The sequence below is a fragment of the Dreissena polymorpha genome, chromosome 14 (genome assembly GCF_020536995.1).
Source record: "Dreissena polymorpha isolate Duluth1 chromosome 14, UMN_Dpol_1.0, whole genome shotgun sequence".
Classification (NCBI taxonomy): Eukaryota; Metazoa; Mollusca; class Bivalvia; order Myida; family Dreissenidae; genus Dreissena; species Dreissena polymorpha.
The window spans coordinates 24,714,596-24,739,634 of record NC_068368.1 but is presented as its reverse complement, the minus strand read 5'-3'; the positions used below and the strand labels follow the sequence as shown (position 1 = coordinate 24,739,634).

The window sequence follows — 25,039 nt, the reverse complement described above, 5'->3', positions numbered from 1 at the left end:
AGACAGCTTTATTTCATCACTATTTATAGAAACTAAAAAGACAATTGCCACAACTGCCCCATAAGTCGCAATTAACGGACATCACAGGCAAAATACCCAAAGTAGCACAGGAAAACTATGTCTCATCCTCATCAGTGTTATACTCAAGGAATAATAGCATTCTTGACTGAATTCATATCATCATCATTATCAACATTAGAAGTAGGACTAGGAGCAACAGCATCTATACAATTGTATTTTTTGGGGCAACTGATGTTCATGACAAAGCCAGTATATTATACTCACCATGAGCAACATATGCAAAAACGACATCCGACATATTATGCACACTATATGATATCATAATAAAAAGCTGCAATATCATTTTCACTTTATGGATGAACATTGAACAACAGAGAGCACTGGTAAACATTCATTTTAAGTTTATGCCTTTTCTTCTACATCAAACATTTCAATGTTCACATTTACAAATATGTTTATGAATTTTTGAATACTTCATACTGTTACATGTACGGTCTAATACATGTGTAGCAAGACCAGAGGGTTAAGTATACAACAACCTACGTCATTCATACCAGTTACCTCAATGTCAACAAGGTGAAGTGAAACTGTTTCATGAGTCACATTCTTCAACAATTCTGTACAGTTACCATAAGATTAAGAGAATTGAGATTTTACAAAGAACTCCTTTGAAAACTTTACTTTTTGAAGGTCCAATGTTGAATGAATGTCTGAGTACCTGCTGTTTATACGTTATACACAAATATCTCAGAATATACAAAATAACATTTTTTTGTATTTAAAGGGTTAATTCCATTTTCTCAGTATTTGTTTTTATAGTTAGGACAGTCACATTATGGTCTCCCAATTATCAATCAACTCAGGACTTGAACACGCCTACAGTTGCTGGTCTAAGGGTGCGCTCGTGCAGCTTAAACCCAGTTTTCTGACACAGGGCAACAGTCCCTCCTTCATTATCGGCCCCCTTGGGCACTTCAAACAAGGCTTCATGAATGTATGGATCAAACTTTTCCCCAACGCTGGGAACAATCTTAACAAGTCCATGCCTCCCAAAGACCTTTAGCAACTGCTCATTGGTCATTTTGAGTCCATTAAACATGGAGTTCAAATGCTCGTTCTTAGATAGTTCTTCCTTTGGAACACTTTGGATTGCTTGGTCAAGAATATCAGCCACTACTAGGAGGTCCTTGCTGAATCCTTGAATGCCAAACAGTTTCATGTCGTCAATCTGTTTCTTCATCCTCATTCGAGTGTTCTCTATTTCTGCCAAGGCCCTCTTGTACTTGTCCTTGAAAAAAGAATACCATTTAAAACAATACCATTTATCAAATAAAATCATTGAAACAAATGTATATTACTTTGCAGGATCTTTGTCACTGCATTTTGAAATCAAAGGAGAATCAAAATCTTCAAGTTTATCAGTTCATCAATTTCAATGTCATCCCTCTTTAAATTTCCATACAATAAAAATGACAGTTTGTTACAAACATTTAACTAAAAAGAGTAGAGAGTGCTCAGAAAGGCGAATTCTATTTGGTCAATGTCAAAATCTGATTTTACCTTCTTTATTAAATTAATCTGAAGTTGTAGTGTCAAACTATATCTTTGATTAATGTACTTTTTTTAAATTCTATGAAATGACTGTCCACTGAGATACTGATCTGACAGCCATTCATTCAACTTCTGAATCTTTAACCCTTTACCACTTAGAAACGTATTTTGACGCATTTGCAGTCCCATAGAAAGTTACATCTAATTAAAGACCTTTCTTACTATATTCAAGTTTCAAAGGCTTCATTTCAAACCCTAAGATACTGATGAGTAGCAAACAGCACAAAACCTTAACAGACTGTGAGTTAGTTGCAGGCTGTTCTGGTTTAATGCTGTTTGCACATAGCCATTTTCACTTTGCTTCTGAGTGGGAAAGGGTAAATTACCAATTATTACTTTAAATAAAACATAATCTGTATTGATTTAATGACCACAAACATGTCTCAATAAACTCTTACATCTACAACACTTAGATCCTCTTTAAGTTTCTTGTTTTCTGCAACCAATTTTTCTTTTTCTTCAACAAATTTCTTTTCCAAATCTGAGACAGAAGGTCCTTCAGCGCTTTCCACCTTCACTTCTGGTGCGGGTTTGTTGTTCTGTGTTGATGTGGTGCAAAACCTTTGCAGAAGGGGGCTAGAAAAAACAAAACAACTATTTTAAACTTCATAATTGTGACAAATTCAACAGCAAAAAACCTTTTTTAAAGTAAGATGTGTGTGACTGAAAATGTCAGACAATTAAATAATGCACACCTTTATTAGGGTGACCTCACAATTGTTTAATGCTAAACTTTAAAAGAGACTTTGGTTGGATTGATAAATGAATCAAGGTATGTTTTCTATGCCAGATCATTTAATACTTTACAACATAATTCTTCAATTTCTTGCAACATGAGGTCGCTAGTGTATTATTTACAAATGCCTTATTGTTTCTGACCGCTGTTTAACAAAATTGTTTTTATTATTTTATGCCAGTGAACAGGGCTCGACACTAACGGTGGTCTGTTGACCCGGGGTCAGTAAAAAATACGGAGGACCAATAAAACTAGAAATTTGGTTTATCCGTCGGACCAGTTAAAAATCCTGGCCGGCTTATTGTGAAATACTGGTGGAAAGCCGTTTTCATCAATAAAACAACTTTATATGTTCATAATAAACTGATAATTTCATCATTATTTTATGGGCAGACTCGAGACCGGGATGAAAAATAGCAACATATTGGAAATTCCAATTTTTTTAGATGCCGGGATGACATAAACCTGTTGTCGGATCAAAAAATCGATTTGCATTACGCAAATGTCTCTGGACTTCGCCGTGATACACAAATTAACATAAAATCCGAAGCGTTTGGATTGAGAAATTAACAGAATGGTATTTATTATTTTGAAAAAGCAGCAATAATCAGCATTTTATCGATCTTAGTACCATCAGAATATACTTTGTTTACCGTGCGAATTTACACTGGAGAGCGCCGAAAAATGTTTTTATATTGCCGGAGAATAAACATGCGTATTTCAAGATAACAAGTTTTCACGATGTGGAATTTCATTCCGGGGGTGGTTGAACCTGTTATCTCCGCCTAAAAACCCTAAAACTAATGAAGAGAAGCTTGAAGTACAGCAAATACGAAACGGATGAGAGATAGTTCAGTAGATAGTATAGTTTTCTTTATATAAATGCGCAATACATTGTGGATAGTCCGGAAAGTTAATTGAAATTTAGGTAAAATAACATAGATAGTGTCGGACCACTTAAAATCTTGGAGGACCAGTAATTTCTGAAAGCTGGTGGTCCTTTGGGTCAGTAGGTAAAAAAGTTAGTGTCAAGCCCTGGTGAACGAATGGCTCATTATATAGTATTAACATGTATCATTAGAATCATTAACAAATAAGTTAGATTAAAAGTTGAAATTACCATGAGGAAAGTCAGCACAATGGATATTGATATATATGCTGTGGTAATACCTTGATGAACCTCATGTGCAAAAAAGTTTTTTAGGAATCAACACCATTTCTTTAATGCAATGCTGTGGTTGATAAGTCCGAGGGGAGGACAATTCTGTGGACTAATTTTTGGATGCCAAAATTTGCATAACGAGGTGACAACCATGTTAAACAAACTTATTTTATCTATCTATTTTAAATGTATACTCAAACCCGGTTAACTCGCGGGTCAGGTTGAGTTGTGGTATTTCATTAGCGCCCTCTGGATTTTGTTTATAAACAAACCTGTGTGACCTTCTTGTCAAATCTGACAAAACATCTCTCGCTACAGATTATAATTGATTTTTGGTATTTAAATGTCTTAAAACTCAGACTTCAACAATATTTGAATTGTTATAGTTCAGTTAATTGTCGTAACAAAAAAATACGACATTGCTTGAAAATATCTGAGCTATTTATTTTATTTGATGTCTTAAATTCCATATATTTAAATTGTTATATACTTTATTGATTGTTACTGTAAATGGTATGTCAGAGCTTTGATTATGCATGTTTAATTTAAAATTGGTGCTGTTTAAACTAATTACCTAACCACGAATCAACTGGGAGAAAAAATAAACAACAATGGCGGACAGTGGTGTTGGATTTGTTTTTACGGCAGTTTATATTAAAGGATTTTCGTCATAAAAGACAGTTGTCCAATAAAGTTAAGTTAAACATGATTGTCCTTTAAATCATTTATCTGATATATGAAGAACGTTTCCAGACACAAGTGAATAATCCTCAAGTACGGCGAGTCAACCGTGTTGCAGTATATGTATGCTATGACCTTGGTAAGTTGGTTTCATAACTAGTCGTTCTGGAAATAATCAATCCTTATATAACCACAATTAGTGTAAATACTTAATGGTTAGCTTTTATTAGAAAATTTCATTTTGAGAAAGGAGAACCACACACTTTATTGCGATCGAATAATGCTTGTTAAAAAATAGGAACTTGACGGGGAAAAATGTCGCAATATTTCACGCAATTTCGCGACACAAACGATTAACACTTAACGAAGTAAATTAGAAACGAATCGTCTTATATATTGTCCTTTAAGAATATCATTAACAAATGAAGTAAACAATACCTCGAATTTGCATATTCTCCATTGAAACATCGATAAATCTTCGAGAATCGTGCTAAACTCCTGCCACTTGCGGGCGCAGCCATTTTGATGAATGCAGTGTGAACACTTCGGATTTTATCCTTCGTCTGACGTATAAGGTCATTTAGGTTACACACCACCACTGTATTTTGGATTGCAGCATACGGTATTTGTGTCCCTAGATGTCGCTTCTCGACTGACAGCAACGTAGTCAGGTTTGGGGGTTGGCATATTGTTTTTACAGGAAACTAAGCGGGGTGTTTACTATAGAGATTTGTTATTTTACAGATGTGTATATAATACTTCAAATTGAACTTCTAGTTCCACTTCAACGAGCATATACATAATGGTAGTACCGTATACAGGATCGGGCAAAAATTAGTCAAATCACAAAAATACTTCGAAAAGGTGGTTAAGGAAAAGGATTTATTTGAGAGTGATTTGAATGATTCGACTAATTTTTGAGGGAACACATGGGACCTCCTTGAGAAGACCATACATATACAAGATCGCTAAAGCGATACCTCGATCTATGTGTGTCAGTGTCAAATAAACCCACAGTTGTATCGAAAGTGGACGCTGCCATCACCGTTGACCTCACAGTTGTTGGAAAGATCAAGGACTGTCTTGAAACGCGATTTTCAAATGCACGATTGAGTGTGTTCGACTGTATCCATCTTTGTGATGTGAATCCGAGCGAAAATGTGGGTATGTGTTTTTACATGATTATATTCATGTATAAACTTTGTACCAACGGTGGTAAAAGGGCATGGTGGAAGTGTGATCATAGTGAAATCATTTTTGTCTGAATTTGTTCATAGCCACATGGCTTTGTGAAATAAATTGTGCATATAGGAGGGGCATGGAGAGAAGGTTAATACGTAATCATAAGACCTGGCTTATACACACCTGACGTTGGTGTTGTTTTCAAAGAGGTCGTTGCAGAGGCTCTTGTCATGACTGAAACATACATATTTGTTTCCAGATGTATACAACGTCCAACCATAGGAGGACTCCAAAACACATTCACACAAGATCATCGTCAGAAAATCATTGCTTTCGATACTTACGGATATAGTTATTAGAGAGATTTTACTTCGTTGTCACTTCATCGTCAACACATGATGTAAACACGATACACATTGAAATGAGTCGCGTTCTGAGAAAACTGAGCATAATGCTTGTGCGTGAAGTGTCGTCCCAGATTAGCCTGTGCAGTCCGCACAGGTTAATCAGGGGAGGACACTCTCCGCCTTAACAAGATTTTCGGTAAGAGGGTACTTCCTTTATACGTAAAATACCATAAAGCGGAAAGTGTCGTCCGTGATCAGCCTGTGCGAACTGCACAGGCTTATCTGGGAGTAGTGTTTTTCCCAGGCCGTTTTAGCGTGGCGAAAAGCCACGCCGCCCTCCCGGATCGCCACTCTGCCCTTTTTAAAGGCAAATTTCGCCACGCGCCCTTCTTTTCAAAGGCAAATTTCGCCTCGCGCCCTTATCGAACATCTTTATTGCCTTACGATCTAACTTGGTCCGCAAAATCAGCTTCCTTGATTGTCTGTGACGCTCCGAATGTGCTTGATTTACTCGAGAGACGTCAACGTCTAATCGACTATATTAATCGAGTAGATTTAATCTATTACAGTGCTCGATTTATAGGTAGGTCTTACTGACTGCTCCAAAGCTGTTATTTAGTCATGCGTGAATAACCCCGTGTCAGTATCAATCGATAATGCCGGAGGCTATTATACCAAGCGCACTTTTCGGTCGGCAATGTGTTCTTCTCCACGATAAAATCATTACTTCGGAGACTTTTGATGAACGAGAGCGCCGATGGCGCTGAAAGCATAGTTGCAAGATACAGGGAAGTTGCTGCTGAAGTAAATGTTTAGGTCAAAATATACTAAATAGTTTCCTTATATGTTTCGATGTAAAAGCGACAACTTTGAGCGAAAATAAATACAACATTTTGCACATAGAGATAACCATACCTTTTCTTGACGGGCATTCTTAGCTGAATCGATTTAAGCAATAAAAAGATTTGTCATGTTCAAACCAAAAACAAATTCGACTCAAATCAAAATCGACTGTTTTTGCGCCTTTTTCGGTCGTTTTCTAGTGGATTGTAACCTTTTGCAGTGCCATTTTTTACTTTAATCTCCAACTTTATCCTATTTCAGGGATTAAGTAGTGAACACCTATGCTTACCCTATCAATATCTCCAAACGATAAAACCAGAACAAAGTGTATAACATGCCTCCGAGGAAAATATGATGATTTGTTTAGAAAGTACAGCCCTTCATGACTCGATTATTTAGTATATTGTAGCCTTAACGATTGCTGACATCACGAGTCGCCCCCCTTGTTAACAAAATGCTCTATTTTTAGAAACGGGAATTCCAAATAGTGACGAATGTGAATGGTTACAAAATGACATAACTATGAAAATAAATACGTAGAATTACATTATTTCACGCATACCATTATGCAACCATCCGTTTTCTTTTCCGAATTGATACATTTACAGCTTTCCATTTAATATTTTACAGACACAGCACTCGTTCAGAATTCGCGCGAATCCATTAAATCCGATGCCACATTTAAACCGTTAACTCTACTCGTAACGTAAATTTCTGGCTCAAAGTAAATCATTTTAACTTCAATTAACACATCTCTTTTACTTTTAAACTCTACTTCATCAAATCCATAGAAAGGCACGTCAGAATCCATGTCATAAATCAGAAAACATTCATCGTACTCCGCCATTTTTTACACATTTTCAAAGAATAAAAGTGCTTTATGCCCCACTTCCTGCTGAGAATATGTTTTAATTTCTATTTATAATTAACCGATGAAATGTTACATATACTTTAACCAGGGCCTTATTAATTCAGTTATGTAAACATTTGACCTCTCACAGAACAGTAAACGAAGGAAATAGAAATTGGGATCCCATATAAATTAGGTGTGAGGTCACTATCAACAAGAACAGAATTGTTTTACGAACGAAATTTGTTTTAGGTTATAAGAATTTTTTTTGACATAAAACGGTCTTAGAAAAATTTACTAAAAAAGGTGTCAGCAATATTCTTGGAAGAAAACGTTAGAAAAACGTTTCCCAAATTTTTTTTTTAAGAATTACCATATACTAAATTAAATAGATATTTCGTCTGATTTTTGATCAGGTAAGGCTTCAAAAAGGGTAACCGACCGATGTGGATTTTTGAAATGTGGTATATACCATAAGCATAGGTGCAAGCACCTATGCTAAAAACCCGATGTTATTCTCGTGGCAATTGTGCATTGCATGCATTATTCAGTTATATCAAAATATATATTTTTACGCATAATTACATTTAAAATCACATACAAATTTATTCTTTACCGTTTTCGTCTTTAAGATAACTAGATCTAATTATTGAAATAATTACTGAGACGTACACTAATTTAACAAAATGCGAATCGCGTATACGATTTAACGTTGCTATGCGCACCTGTCGCTTACATCATTTGACATTTTATCAAAATGGCGGACTATACAGAATTAAATTGTGACTCGGCAAAAATGGCAAATATCGTCGTAAACGATCGAATTAACGATGGAGATTATACATTAAGAAGGAATTAATGAAATGTCTGTGATAATCAACGATGCATAAAAATGTTTTAGATAGCAACAACATTATTTATTTATTTGTAATCTACTCGGTGGATGTATGTCACGGAAACGAGTGTTTGCATATTGTTAGCGATCAATTTACTCGCAATGTTATTTTAAACATCTGTCAAGATTATTGTTAGAAAATGGAATAAGACAAACATGGTTTCATTTATATGTTAGTGGATCTGTGTATAATCAGATTCATATGCATATATAGCTTTATTATGTTTGTCGTGCTGTACAGTTTATTGAAACAGCATGGAACTTAAATGTACATTGCAAGGTAAATATATTAATATAAATCATAGTAAGTTAAATACATCTATTACCATTAAATGTGCTTGTTTATATGTTATTTTTTCCACAACTGCTTGTGATGCGATTACATGTTTCCCCGTAATTCGGGGAACGTTTTTACCCTTTTTTGCCTAAACTGCGCGCTAAAATGCCCTTTTTGAAAGTAATGCGCCATGCCCCTTTGCCCTCCTGGGAAAAACACTAGGGAGACACTTTACGCACATGCATTGTGCCCAGTTTTCTCAGAAAACGACACAAATGATTGAAAGCATGTGAAGCCTCTCGGGCACATGCAAAAAGCCGGATTATTTCCGGTCTCTATACAACAAGTTTCCCGCACACATTTTCGAGTCCAGCAAGTATTTGAAAGGGTTGTTACTAAAACAAAATTGTATGTGCAATCTTTTACATATGAAATACCATTTTTGACTTGTGAAATCGCTTAGAGTGATTGTAGTGTGTTTCCGTGTTCTTGATACTTTTATAAAAAAAAACGTATATCAAGCGCGCAAGACTTGTCAGCTTAAAAAGTCGCATGATATATAACATTATAATATATTATGTGCTATGATTTATTAATAAATATATCGTCGCGTTATTAATCCATATTGGGAAGCAGCGCATGATTATTTGTCTCTGATTTTTAAAATGACAGTAGATGACAGCATCTGATTCATAAGGTGTTCAGAGTATAACTTTAACGTGTTGTCATTTATTAAACTTAAATATAGTATTTTTTCTGTTTTGGTTTTGAATAGTTTTATATGTGATGGAAGTAAAGAACACAACGTTAAATGAAATATTTACGTACTTGCTGATGTTGGTGTTGTTTGCGTTGTTGTGGACGAAGTTGAGCGAAAAACTGAAACATAACAAAACGCTTCGTTGGTAACAAGTAACGGTATTTAGGTTCCGGTATTTCAGTTTTGACAGGGTGTGCGTGTGGTAAAATTGTTTGGAATTTGTACTTCCATAAATAAGCATTTTATAAGACTATTACAATATATGCATTTGAGTTTTAAAGTTATCAATCACGAGTGGTTACTCACTTGTTTCACACTGCAGTCCAGTGAAGCCGCTTGGACACAGGCAGAAGAAAGATGGGCTGTTACCGCTTCCAATGAAGCACGTTCCGTGCACGCAGGGGCTTGAATTGCATGGGTTGACAGGGGTCGTGGTTGCTGAATAGAAATAGTGTTAATTTATCTTCCAGTTCACATCTCTCTAAGTTCATTTAAATAATTATGCTGGTTTAATAATTGATCAAACTAGGTTTGTTTGTATTATATTTTCAGATAAAGGATATGGATACTAGTATTTATTTGTTACAACATTATCGGCCATGAACACAAACACTGAATACTCAGGTTAAGCAAAAAGCCCAATAAATTCCTTTCATACAAATTCCAGACTTAATTTTTTGTGTCCCCTAAGTATGGTTGGCAGCAGAAACACTATGTAGTAGAAAGTTGGTTTAGAAATAGGATATACATTGTTTTAAGATTGTATTTGTTAAACTGATATTTGAGAACATATTGCGTTGCTCTTCTTAAAATTTTGATCATCATTTTTGTGCGTATATTAAATAGAAAACGAAAACTTAAACCGACCTGTTGTTGTTGTTGTTGTTGCTGTTTGACTAGGCGTTGTCGTTGAAATTGCAGTTGTTGTCGTAATGACTAAAACAATAAGTTCTGATCAGCGCATCTTAATTAAAACGCGGCATTTCAAGTGACATTGGTTTTGATAAATACATACACATGTGCAATAGGCTGGTGAAATGACATTAAGATTTAAACTTGAACGTTTTTTCCAAATTGAGATTTAATTAAAACACCTGTCGCTTTTCATAATTTGTTTGCTTGTTCGTTATTCGTCGAAAAAATATCTTAGTCTTGTTTTCTACGAACATATTCTACATCAACTTACACATGAAGTGTTAAAGATCTCGATGGCTTGTATAGTAAGATTTTCAACGCTTTGGATTTTAGAATGATAGCACGTACATATACAACTCAATAACATTCTAATGTGTTTTTCAGATTCAATAAAATTCTAATGTGTTTTTCAGATAATACAATACGCGTATATCGTTTGATCTAGCCTTACGATGTTAATGGCCCATGGACTTAAGTATTATAATTTCCCACACATATCATATTTGTATACTTTTAAGATAACTCACCCGTTTCACAGTGCAGTCCGGTGAATTGACTCGGGCACAGACAGAAAAACGTTGGACTGTTTCCGCTTCCTTTGAAGCAGGACCCATGAACACAGGGACTGGGGGAACACGGGTTGATTTCTAGTTGTCAATTATATTATCAATTAAATATGCTTTGAAAGTTTTAGTTTTGTTTCGAAGAATTTATTCTGCTGATTAAAAAACGTTCGATTGATGAAAGTTGCAGGTTGTATGTGTTTTTAAAATAGGGAACGATTTATATAAATAAAAGATCTATTTTCTTTTCAATTAATAGACCACGCATCCGTTGTTTACTTTTCTTTTATCTCTGTATGTTAATAACCAATCACATTATCGAAGATTCGTTATTATTACAAATGGTTGTTGTTAGATAACTCACCTATTTCACAGTGCAGCCCAGTGAAGCCGGTCGGACATACGCAGAAGAATGCGGGGTTGTTTCCGCTGCCTATGAAACAGGATCCACGCACACAGGGGCTAGGGAAACACGGGTTGGCAAGGGTTGTCGGAACTGAAACGCATTATTGCCCATCACTCTGGATCAGCAGACGATTTATTTCATAAATCAATCTCTGGGTTAATGGTCGCCATCTTTCGAACTACTTTCAAAAGTACAACAACAACAATAACAGTAGGAGACAATTTTAATTGCGAAAAGTTGAAAAATTGAGTACATGTGTCACGATTGTTGAGTGGAATAGTGTTATTTTCAACTGTGTACGAAGCATTTGAACTGGTAGTGGAATAACCGAATTGTTGGTGGAAATGGAATTTAGAAATATATCTAGTAATTCATCATCGTGTAGAATTATCATCAGCATCATTTCTGTGGAACATTGCAATATTCAAAATACGAGTGTTTCATAGCTATGGTGCTTTTGACATAGTTCACTAACCATCAAGACTGAAATGATTCATGCACACAGGTAAAGTAAATTATTAAATTTGTGCAGAATGTTTATTTTTTACAAATTATTATTTAATTTGACCAATTTATTTTAGATAGATTGCACTGAAACTCAAAGTCTAAAGCTTAGTAAGACACTTAAGCCAGTTTTCTGAGAAGAAACAATATTTGTTCAGAGTATAGCAGGCTCATGCGGCCTCTGGTTTATTTATTTTGCCTCGGCCTTTAACCTGGGTCGCTTTGATTTCAGGTGTTTAGCCCCCATATCAACAAGGCTCTCGACCCTATATGTAGTTATTCATATTGTTTAAAGATTTTGAGAACCCTCACTCGGTGCCAGTGGGGATAAAACAGGGACCTTCTTATAGCTAGATGAATACATCAAATATGCCAGCAACACTTTATAATCAACAACTTTATAATTGATGATTCTGTTCTTTTAACTACATGTTTGTACATTACTAATTTACCAAAACAATGTGAAACACATTTTTATGCCCCCAAAGGAGGGCATATAGTGATCGCACTGTCCGTCTGTCTATCCGTCACACTTTGCATTTAGGTTTCGAAAAAATGCTCATAACTTCTATGTCGCTTCAGATGTAACATTCATATTTGATATGCATGTGTATATGGACAAGGCCTTCCCATACACACACAAATTTTGACCCCTTTGACCTTGAACTTAGGATCAGCGTTTAGGTTTTGAAAAATGCTCATAACTTCTATTAAAGCTTTTATCGGGGGCGTATGTCATCCTACAGAGACAGCTCTTGTTTTTGCTACTGTCCTCTGCACAAACCATGATATATCTGCATATATGCATCCAACCAAATCAGTTAAACTATTTGTCTCTTAATTACAGTAAACTTATTGCATGTTAACTTTTCAACAACAATATATATATATGTATATATATATAGATCTTGAAAAAAAACACACATCAAACTTCAAATTGTTTTAGTAAATTATAGGCTTTAATTAGTATTGTGACATTGACACCACTCATGCATGCAACTATACAATTATACAACTATGGGACACATTATTTATGAGAAATTCCAATACATCAACATATCGTCTCAGATTTAAGGCAGATAATCTGGTGCTTTTTTGCTGCCATTTTTACTATTACACATTTTTTCATTTTATGTTATGATGCATTGATCTTGTTTCTAAATTTACCTAGCAATCATGTTAAACTTTTGAAGAAAGATGTTGTCTGATAAATATAGAAAATATAATCACTACAAAGTGAACAAAATTCAGTTGAATACTGTGACCAACGAAGATTTGCCAAAGAGCAATTCAGATAATAATTTAAATTAAATACAAGTAATATGAAAGTCTGCCTATTGGATCCCAGTTAAGACTTATTTGTCAAATCTTCACATTAATTTTCCCTTAGCCATGTAGAATTGGGGACTAAATACCATCAAGTCATGTAAAAAGGAGCAGGGTATAGCATGCTGCTATTGATCTCTTGAGCTTTCACATGAATTTTACGGGTAATTTTCATACAACAAATGATATTATATAGTGTAATGATAAAGCATTATGAGCACAAATTATATCTCTTACTAGTTGTGCAAAAATCATTTAAGTGTCACATTTCAAAAGAAAATTTATATAAAAAGGTATTATTAATTGTTAAAACGTTATAAAATTTCAATTCACTAAAGCATTTAATTACAAGAACAAGTGCATTTTATGTCCATTACAATACATGTAACAGTATTGGCATTGTATTTATCTGCATTTGATGTGCATTTAATACACTTAAAAATGCAGACAAGACACACTTCTAACAGAAACAAATGTATTTTTTTCTGCATTTTTCCAGCATTAATACTCTTCAAGTGTATTTTTTATCATCCCAAATACACTTTACCAGGAAAAAGGTATGTTAAAATGCATTTTTAGTTTGTTTTAAGTATATTTTCAAATGCATTAAGACACTCTTTTTTTTTTGCAAAAAATGTTGAACAAAAACTTGAAATATTTAATATACTAAAGAGTAGTAATAATTAAAGTTTTGTATGAGCATCAAAAACAGTGTCAAATTCATACCAGTTCCTATTTAGTAGAAGTAGGCCTTATATGGTCTACTTGTGGTAGAAATAATGCATTTTGTATAATACAACATACATAAATTAAAAAATATAGCTGCCCATACAGTTCAATACAAGGTTCAATTAACTACACTATGCAAAGTTGAAATATGACATCAAGCTTGGAATAATCTTTTCAATAATGAATAATATGCTGTTTTATTTTATAAGTTAAATAGACACTTGCATATAAAAACTGATTTTACATCAAAACTAAATGTTTAATTTGATTTTTAGCTCCACTGGCCATAGGTCCTGTGTCCATCGTGCGTCCGTGCATTAACTTTTCCTTTAAACATCTTCTCCTAAACTACTGGTCCAATTCTGATGAAATTTCTTATGAATGTTCCTGGGGTGAACCTCTTTCAAATTTGTTCAAAATATGCCCCTGAGGTCAAATTTGACTCTGCCCTGGGGGTCACACAATTGAAAATTTGCTTATATAAGGCCTATTTTGTGAAAACTTTCAAAATCTCCCGTCCATAACCATTGGGCCTAGGGCTATCAAATTTGGTATGTAGAGACATCTAATAGTCCTCTACCAAATTTGTTCAAATTATGCCCCTGGGGCCTATGACCCTGCCCCGGGGGGTCACAAAATTGAACATATGCTTATATAGGATATATTTTGTGAAAACTTTACAAATCTTCTCGTCCATAACCATTGGGCCTAGGGCTACCAAATTTGGTATGTAGTGGCATGTAATAGTTCTTCACCAAGTTTGTTCAAATTATGCCCCTTGGGTCAAATTTGACTCTGCCCGGGGTCACAAAACTGAACATACGCTTATATGGGGCCTATTTTGTGAAAACTTTAAAAATCTTGTTGTCCATAACCATTGGGCCTAGGGCTACCAAATTTGGTATGTAGTGACATCTAATAAACCTCTACCAAATTTGTTCAAATAATGCCTCTGGGGTCAACTTTGACCCTGCCCCGGGGGGTCACAAAATTGAATAAACGCTTATAAAGCGCCTATTTTGTGAAATCTTTAAAAATCTTCTTGTCGAAAACCATTTGGACTTTGGCTACCAAATTTGGTATGCACTAACATCTTATAGTCCTCTACCGAGTTTGTTCAAATTATGCCCTTTGGGTCAAATTTGATCCTGACCCGCAGGTCACAAAATTGAACATTATATACGCTTATATCTTGCTTATTTTGTGAAAACTTTAAAAATATTCTTGTCCTTAACTCTAGGACCTAGGGCTACCACATTTTGTATGTAGTGAGATATAGTAGTCCTCTACAAAGTTTGCTCACATTATGCCCCTGGGGTTAAATTTGACCCAGCCCAGAAGGTCACAAAAGTGTACATGTGCTTAAATAGGGCCTATATTTAAGTATTTGCACATGCAGAGAAATTTGTTTCAGCCTGTTTTTTTCAGCAGTGGAGCGATACAGGGCCATCATGGCCCTCTTGTTTAAATACTCAAAAAATGAAACCGTGTTCATGCTTGCATGAACACAGTTTATAAATGCTGTCAGAATGATAAAATATGCAATTACTATAAATACAAATGCCAGGGAAAAGTGCTTTTTGTACTAAAAAATTCGAATGAATATTACAATAATACATTCTGAATACTTTAGTATGTAATTAACAGTTTTGTCTGAGAAAATCACTAAATTTTATATATTTATTCAAATTCACATAAATCATATTTCAAAAACACATAATTACTTCAAATTCTTTCACACAATACTGAAAAAAATGCACAGTTTCTGATTGTTATTGATTCTTTATTAATTTATACATGTACCATTTTTTAATCTTGATGCATCCTCAATTGTATTATGCACATCTTAATCTGTTTTAACAATTATAATATAAAGATTAAGGCTGACTCAGTAAAATAATAATCCATGATTTCTGCAGTACTTGCAGACAAACTAGGAATACTGCTGTGATATTATCTATCTAATGGGATATTAATTTGGCTTCAATAGAAAAAAATCAAAGCATACACATGTATATAATGTGTATGTATATATAAGTTAAACTTGAATTGATTGACCATCGATAAAAAGATATTATAAAATATGTATATACATATATATATATATATATATATATATATATATATATATATATATATATATATATATATATATATATATATATATATATATATATATAAATCCTTGTAAAACTAAAATTTAAATATGTATGTTTCTATTACATCATTTAGGACTTTTATTTTCAGACAAAGTAGAGTGAAGCTTAAAACAGTATCCAATTGTAACAGTCAATTTTGGGAAAATCAACCTTATAATTATTTTCTGTGTTGGTCAATGTCATAATTGGTATAAAATGTATATTGAACTGGAAGTTATTTTTATTTTAAATGATAACATTTGCTTGGTCAGCCATAATTGTCACAATCAAGTGGTCTTTTTACATTGTAGTTTTCTCACTGACTATGGGTTTGTTCTGAGAATGAGCCACACTTAGTATCGTTGGGGAGATGAGTTGTCAATTTTATGTTTATCAGTCTTTCATAATCCAGTATACCTGTAAAAAGGGAATTTGTAACTAATAATCACACAATATACACAATTAAAATTGTATGCATTTAGATTTATTTAGTACTGCACATTAATCATTTTCCAAAAATATGTAGCAACATTATATTATATAATGCTGCAATACTAAAGTAAATTACTAATTAAAGGTCGCTGATGTGTAATGGATGTGGTGTCCACCTAATGATCTGGAGGTCACTGGTTTGATCCCCAGTGTGGGAGCATTCTTAAGAAATCTCCAAGAGACACCCAAGTACTGGTTCTAGGCCCAGGAAACGAACTCAAGAGCATTTCACATACATGTACGTAGTTAGTAATTTAAATTTAATCGAACTAAAAAAGGGTTTAAACTAACAACTGAAACCTTTATTAATACATTTTATTTTGAATCAAGCAAATGTGGAAATTCATTAAAAATAATGAGTAAAATTTAAAAATTCTACTTTAAAGTAATCATGATAATTTAGATTATTTTCAGAATATTTAATGATGATAATGATACAATTATTTATTCCCTAAATGATAAAAATAAAACATGTAATGTTAATTTATGAAAAAAAACGTTTATTTTTATCAATATCATGGTAATTACAACTAGATACAGGCAATTAGATCAGAAACGTGCATTAATTATATTAATGAACAACGCAGACATTTGTAGTGATTTATGGTCACTATTTGATTAACGTTCTATACATGACCTGTCATAAAAGGTATTTTTTAGCCAGTACTACAATCGGCAATGATAGTCTGTATTGCATACATATTCCAACGTCTATTATCGATTCGCTTCCTCAAACTGAACAAATATTTAATGTTTACATCGCGAAACGTAATGCATCCAGTTTCACTTTCGGTTTGGTTGGTTTTGTAAACACCGTAACTTCATCTTAAAAATTGGATGATAGGGTGATTAAATAATAATGGAAAAGTAAATCACTTGGATAAAAGGTCAAAATGCAACACAAATAAACGTTAATAGTGCTCTTAATATCAAAGTTTCGGTAAAAAGTTTGGCGCTAGTTCAACGCGCATCGTATACAGCCTCATAACAATAGACTGACAACCTTTTGGGTAGTAAAGTAGTAATACAAGGCAATATGGCGACCGTTAGCCACGAGGCCTATCTTACGGGGGAATCCGAGATAGCCGATGTATCACGATTGTATTGCCCATTAGATAATGCACTGCGCATGATCATAGATTGTGTAAGCATCCGTTATGATTAATATTTTGGTGTGTTTGTTTTATATTAGTTTTGCTTTTTATAATGTGTTAATAAATTTGAGAGCCCAATAGATCCAACGTATCTGGTTAGAAATGAATACGATAAACATACACACCAATATTTGATACATTCAGTATGAACTTAATCCACAGGCAATAATAACAATGGTCGGATAATTTAGGCCAATATTTAATGTGCCTTGGGCTTATTTGTTCATATTTTGCCCAGCATTTCTGTATAAATTTCCGTTGTTCCACTTGAAATTTTGCCTTTTCTATTTGGCAAATAAGTTAATAACAAATAAAAACTCAATACATACCTGTCGTTGTTGCTGTTGGAATCGGCGTTGTCTTTGCAGTAGTTGTAGAAATGACTGAAACAATTTCGAGTAGCACTTTGCATTAAAATGCGCTCAATTTAAATCGACATCAGTTTTGATAAATAAATATGCCATAAGCTGGCCCACGTCAAAATATGTCATTCTATTTAAATAAATTGTTTGCAAAATGGTATTATAATGGAATAATAATTGAAGACTTGTTGTATTTGGAGCATTATCATTCATTCTTCGCCATCCTGAGGTATGTCTTACTAATTTTTACTACGAATAGGTTAAAACGTAGCATACAATTGCAGCTTGAAACAAATAGATTGATTATATATCCAGGTTTTCAACGCTTTCGATTTGAGAACGAAAACATGCGCTTAATCTTTCCTTAGCTTTTCAATTGATAAAGTACATGTCTATTGATTCATCGTATATGATGATTAAAACGTCCATGGGCTGTTAGACCATTTTAACCTATTTATGCCTAGTGGCCTATCCCATCCTTCTAAATTGGATCAATTTATTTCCAAAATTAGGGATGTCTTATATATTTATTTCTATATTTAGAATACTTTTTACAGAATTTCTTTTCAGCAAACCGCGCAGACCCTGATGAGACGCCGCATCATGCGGCGTCTCATCTGGGTCTACGCTTTTTGCCAAGGCCTTTTTTCTAGACGCTAGGCATAAATGGGTTAAACAATCAAACAAATTATCCCATTGTATGTTTGCATATGCATACTACTCACCCGTTTCACAAGTCATGCCAGTGAAGCCGCTCGGGCAGAGGCAGAAAAATGTGGGATTATTTCCGCTGCCTATGAAGCAAGACCCACGCAAACAGGGGCTGGGGGAACACGGGTTGATTTCTAATTGAAATAACAATCAAATGTGTTTTGATTTCTGATTATTATAATTTTGAATTTTACAAAAATCAAACAAACCAAAAAATGTAGTTTTGAATCGTTCGACGGATTAAAGAGTGAGACTGTCGGAACTTGCTATGTAAGTATGATTCAAACATTAATAAAAAATAATGATATTTGTTTTATGGAAATTAAGATCACTCGTCCGTTTCACAATGCATGCCGGTGAAACCAATCGGACACAGGCGAACACTATTAAAACTTCAAATGATTTTGGTTTCATAAATGAATATACCATAAGCTGGTAGACTTCTACTGTTCGACTATTATTTCATCGGTAATTATTTTTTTTAGATAATTACCCGTTTCACAGTGAAGTCCAGTGAAGCCACTTGGACACAGACAGAAGAATGTGGGATTATTTCCGCTGCCTATGAAACAGGACCCACGCAAACAGGGGCTGGGGGAACACGGGCTGACAGGGGTTGTTGTGGCTGAAGAAGATAGGAATATAGTTTATAATACAGTTATAAAGCAATAATCTTTTTAATGAAAAAACACAATTGAACTTCATTTCGTTTAGTATAAATTCTGAATGTTCTTTAAAAAATAATATGCACTCACAAAATCCCAATAAACAACAAATAAAAAAAAATCAAAGAAATAACAACAAAAACACGCCAACAATAATCAACTACAAATTAACTATTTGTTATGACAGCTTGATTTATCTTTCATGACTGCGTGAATAACTTTCGGTATAAAGTATACCATTAGATCTTAATTATATTATTTTCGATCAACCTTTTGATGATTAGCAAATCCTTTGAAGCGAAATGTTTTCTTTTGCATCAGATAATAAAATAACGTTCCATAATATTTTAGAGTTTATTTCACGAAATAAAATAATAGTTTTCATATGAATCTCTCATGCGGAACAGTTCATTTTCACTATGAATATTATAAAAAATATATATTGATGTCCAATGCATTTTGTACATTAAGAATCTTGAAATATTGTACAGAGCATGAATTGGTTACTTTATAACTAGTTCTTTACGTTGTAACTTTATTTTCAAAATCACATAACGTCAAGCGAATCAAATAAAATTTAAGTAGGCATTACAAAATACAAAAGTAACATTTAAGCTTAAAAAATACATAATTCTACTGATTTGATCTAATTGCTTAATACTGATAATATGGATATTGTTGCCAACATTTTGCATGTTGTTATTTTATCTGACATCAATCAGTTCTAACACAGATGTTACTATCAGACCAGATGGTGTACACTGGATGAATAGTGAATTCGGAATGTGACTCACAAGCGCAAACGATTACACGGGTTCGCAAAACCATCAAATGATCGAACCGCATGTGTCAACGTTCAAAATGTGCAAACCAAAACTTTATTCTAAAAGCAAGGGCATATAATTACAAAAGGAGTATAGATTAAATTAACTTAAACATCACTGCAAAGAAATAAGCTTTGTTCGCAGTTGAGATGTTTAAGATGTTAACTAGTTAACATCTTAAACATCTCAACTGCGAACAAAGCTTAAATACCATATACACAATATTGAGAAAAGAGAAGAAACAGTAAATGATGAGTAATAGAGGATGAGGCAGCCTTATTAAACGCTTAATTATGTAAATAATCAACCATAGAATAAGTCAACCCGACTACCCATTTTCCCTCCTTTTACTTGAGCTGTGCTATAAAAAGTAACCATTTTTAACAAGATTTTAAATATGCCATATCTGTCTTTGACTCCTCGACGGCCAGTGAAGCGGACTCAATAAGCCCAATACTATTCAAAGAGTGGTTTAACAAATAGGCCATCACATTTTGTCTTTCGTTCAGCACATTTTTATACACCTCTTAGTTTCCTTAATTTTAGAAACTTGCTTATGTTGCGCCAAATTTACAAGAAAACGGATCCTTACTAGACGTTCAACTATCGTTCAATGTTCCTGCTAGGCATCGGAAGCGTTTTGTTCACAAACAATTATAAAATTACCTAGTTACACACAACACTATCAATTCCTTCAAATCAGAATGTATTAAGGATGACTCTACGGTAAAGCAGCTTACTGCTTTGTACGACGACATTACTTAGGCGCTAAATGATGTTAAAGAGGTCAGAGCCGGGGTTTTTGTGACATATCGAAAGCATTCGATACAGAATGGCGTCAATATATACTATCTTAATTGTCTTCTATTGGCATAAACGGCTTTTTTCGACTGGATTTCTACTAACTTCTCTAACCAAAACATCGTATTGTCTTAACGAATACACTTTCCTTGTCGTCTATTACTGCCGAAACCCTAAAGGATCCATTCAATGCACATTGCTCTTTTCGATACACATGTATATCAGCGACATCAAAAATCACATCGGGTCCAACAGACGACACCAGTCATTATATTATTGTTGTATTTACTCAACTGTCTAAGTCTTAAACAATGATCTGTATATATGTATGTTTATATCGGATATTCTTTACAATATTGGCATTCAAAACTCGCAGATCTACCACTCTAGTTTTCGTCTAGGTTGTAGCAAGCTGAACAACGAGTTACACCGTAGAACTTCATTTAAAGCTGTCTCTGCTCTTGTGGTGCAGAAACAAAAAATCCATCCGACTTTTTCTTGCGTTGTCCAAATCTCAATTATATTCGAACTTACTTCATTTTAAACCTGTCATTTTATTTAACATTATCATCTCCTATTTGGAGACGATCTACTATCACTTAACCCATTTATGCCTAGCGTCTAGAAAAAAGGCCTTGGCAAACAGCGTAGACCAAGATGAGACGCCAAATGATGCGGGTCTGCGCTGTTTGCTTAAAGGAATTTCTGTAAGAAATATTCTAAATATAGAAATAAGTATACATGTACTAGACATCCCTAATTTTGGAAATAAATTGATCCCATCTAGAAGGATGGGAGAGTCCACTAGGCATAAATGGCTCAATTAAAGAGAACACTTATTTGTTTTAACATGCCCAGGACTTCATCGCAGCACCACAACGCTTTGATATGTGTACAGTGCTTCGCATCGATAACTCCCTGTTTTCCCACTGGTGAGTGTCAATACACAATTCTTTCTTTTGGGTATAATTATTGTTTATCATGATTTGCAGTGTGGTGAAAAATGCTTGAGATTAGTTCACTCAGTGATTATAAACATAGTTAAGCTGTGCTAGAACGAAAAAGGTCCTTTTGCAATAACATTCTTAACTACCTGATTTTATTTCTTCTCTAGTAAAATTCCAGCATAGAACAAAACAAAATTAGCATTCCAGAGGATCGTGTGCTAATCCACGAAACTTTATATCACTGTTTAATATGCATATGAATTGTATGTAGACTATTCTGTACCAATAAATATGAAGATAAGAAAATGTGTTGCTTTATAATGTGTACTGCACTAATGAAAATATGCTTAATGGTTTTCTACAACAGCAGTGAAATAAACTTTTTTTTATAAAAAGCAAAAGCGTTTTCTACTTACTATACATGTTAAGAAGGTCGTTAGTTCATTTTTTTTTACTTCTGTTGAATGGTTTACTGATAAACAAATAGTTTATTGAGGCTTACTCATGCCTGTGCAAAGTGTTCCTTGATTACACAGATCTCCATGACAGCATTTATAGCACAATTCGGTTTCGCCGGTCGCTCGCTTGCCAATTATAACATGGGTTCCAGCAGTTACCTTAGGTATCTGGTCAGGGCATGTCTGTAATATAGTATGGATGAAAAACAAAACGCGTTAGTCTTTACCAAATTCTGAATTTACAGGAGGCTGTTTACGATTGGCCTATGCACACTACAAAGTCATTGTGTGTATCTAGTTTAGACATTATTAAAAGATAAACAGAGAAAAAACACCAGGTTAAAATAGTATCTAAAACCAAGAGTTACTTATACCTGAAAATCGTGACATCCGAATTCGAAAATTACCGTTCCATTCTGTTTCAACACGTACTTAGCATAGCATTCCTGAAATTAAAGACGGCCTATCAGTTATTTCATTTTTTATATTTGACGGTAAGCATAGAATCCTGGTGCTTTAAGATAAGTGCAAAATTTGAAAAACAACACCACTTCTTTCCGAATGAGTTATTATTATTATTTATTATTTATTGATTTGCAATACATACTTGCCCATCTAAACAAGTTTTGGTGGTAGCACATTGGGCACTGCTGACCATTGGTGCGCAACTTAAGCATTGCGTCGCAGTCGTTGAAGCTAAATAATTTATAGTTTACTCGTAAGTGTTCTATAAACGTTTATCAAAAGACTTAAACAATACATTATTACAGAGAGTTGGTCTTCGTTCTTTTAATTAGAGCTTTCGGAAGTAAGACCCAATGTATAGCTTATTGTCATATAGGTACGTTAATTAAATTTAATTAACGGTATTTTAATGTGTGTATCGGATTAAGAAATACAGTTAATATATGCTGATATATTTTCTTTGTCAATACTCATGCGTTTATATTATTAACATCCGGATATTCTTCATCAGCTGCAACATAATGGTAATCAATGTATTGCTTGTCTCAATTGCGTTCAACTGCTCTGTCCTGAATTCATATAGTTTCTCCTTAAATACCAGTACTGACTGGCCTGAATTTCATTTGGACGTCCTAGTCATGTCATTGAGTCATTTCAGTAAGTTCTTAGAGTGTCTGTTTTGTTCCTTGAATAAAATGAATGAATGATAGCGAAACATATTCGCGTCTGCTGAAAATTTACTACTAGGTAGTGTCAGTACAAAGATTGAAGTCACACACCTTGAGATGAAGTACATCTTAATCAATACATATAGATGCAATTTAAAAGTGTGCAAAATTGTCATTAAATCTATAGCCTAGTTAGCAAGTAATTTATCATTATTTTTTTTATTTTAAAACCGAAAGTAGGATTTCTATACTTATACGTCCATTTCGACAAACGCGATAATTTTTAAGTTTTAAAGCGCAAAAAAGACTGATTTCTTCCTTGTAAACACCAGATACAATTATTCTAATTGAGATAGATAAAATTAAATATATAGCCTAGTTACCAAGCTATTGATTTATTTTCAAACGGTACCGCTTTTCAAACAGAAAGTAGGATTTCTAGACATATACGTCCATTTTGACAAACGCGATTATTTTTAAGTTTTAAAGCGCAAAATAGACGGATTTCTACCTTGTAACCACCAGATATATTCAAATTGACATAGATAAAATATGTTTCTTATGTACACTTAAATTTACTATGCCCTGTATTTCATTTCAAGGTGTGTGGCTTTGAGTTGACAAATAGAATTTTTAAATAATCATTGTTGAGTGTTCATCTTTGTTAATCTTTCTCAGAATTCAATAATTGTAAGTTAATGCAATAGACCAACAACCACGGACACGCAGAAGAGGAGCAAACAATATTTCTGCAACGGTCAATTACCTGACTCGAGGCAAAGAAATAACCCAACAACGAGAACAAGGTTCATTTCTGAAATGGAAAATCACAAGTCAAATTAAATTCGATTTATAACATGAAAACATTCGACAACGATTTTATATCTATGATCATAAGATATTGTTTAACAATGAACAATCTTGTCAAACGTGTTTCTTTGATTCTCTTTCAACAGAAAGAATTGTATAACTTCGTTAGATGATGACACTTTACCGTTCCGGTCATTATGAAATTCTGTATACACGATAGAACGCTAAAAAATAAAAGTGTACACAATCAGGAACCAGACAGTATAGAACAGTAAATAAAAGACTGCCATTTTGAAAGGTTCTTGTTTAAGAAAACAGTTCGTAACTTATAAATTGACCACCGGAAAATTACTTCCATCATAAAATACGAATGCAAATGCGAAAGCAATTCTATGATATCAATTCGTTTCTTAACTATTAACTTTAAAAAGAAAATTGTATTTCGGACATTTAAAAAAGATTCTTATCTGGAACATAGGTATCAGTCTAAATCATTGAATAAGCTTAAATAGAAAATATTGCATTTACAAAAGCAGATATAGCACATACGTGAATTAAAGTTAACATAGAGACGCAAAGATATTGGTGACTATATGGTACATATCGCTATAGTACCTTACCGAGAGTCGACTCCTCTTTAATTGTCACGTTTTACAGAGGAATATTTTACTGTATGCCCCTGCTTATCTCGTTGTCCTCGTAGAAACGATAGTGCACTTGTGACGGGAAATCTGAA

General features: G+C 33.9%; 2 protein-coding genes across 2 annotated transcripts; both read right to left on the bottom strand.

The window, feature by feature from the left end:
- Window positions 1-358: 358 nt before the first annotated feature.
- On the bottom strand, window positions 359-4,815 carry LOC127858200 (grpE protein homolog 1, mitochondrial-like). The gene is made up of 3 exons (XM_052395175.1): window positions 4,650-4,815; window positions 2,031-2,208; window positions 359-1,309 (listed from the first exon to the last, which is right to left on the bottom strand). Exons 1-3 carry the CDS (start codon window positions 4,730-4,732, stop codon window positions 881-883), a joined length of 690 nt encoding a protein of 229 aa, XP_052251135.1. The 5' UTR covers window positions 4,733-4,815; the 3' UTR covers window positions 359-880.
- Window positions 4,816-5,541: 726 nt separating this feature from the next.
- Window positions 5,542-25,037, bottom strand: LOC127857233 (fibropellin-1-like). The gene is made up of 14 exons (XM_052393649.1): window positions 24,924-25,037; window positions 24,260-24,307; window positions 22,968-23,056; window positions 22,735-22,806; window positions 22,405-22,543; window positions 19,159-19,290; window positions 18,680-18,799; window positions 17,922-17,975; window positions 11,208-11,339; window positions 10,808-10,927; window positions 10,233-10,301; window positions 9,672-9,803; window positions 9,434-9,484; window positions 5,542-5,627 (listed from the first exon to the last, which is right to left on the bottom strand). Exons 2-14 carry the CDS (start codon window positions 24,303-24,305, stop codon window positions 5,542-5,544), a joined length of 1,242 nt encoding a protein of 413 aa, XP_052249609.1. The 5' UTR covers window positions 24,306-24,307; window positions 24,924-25,037.
- Between the last annotated feature and the right edge of the window lie 2 nt (window positions 25,038-25,039).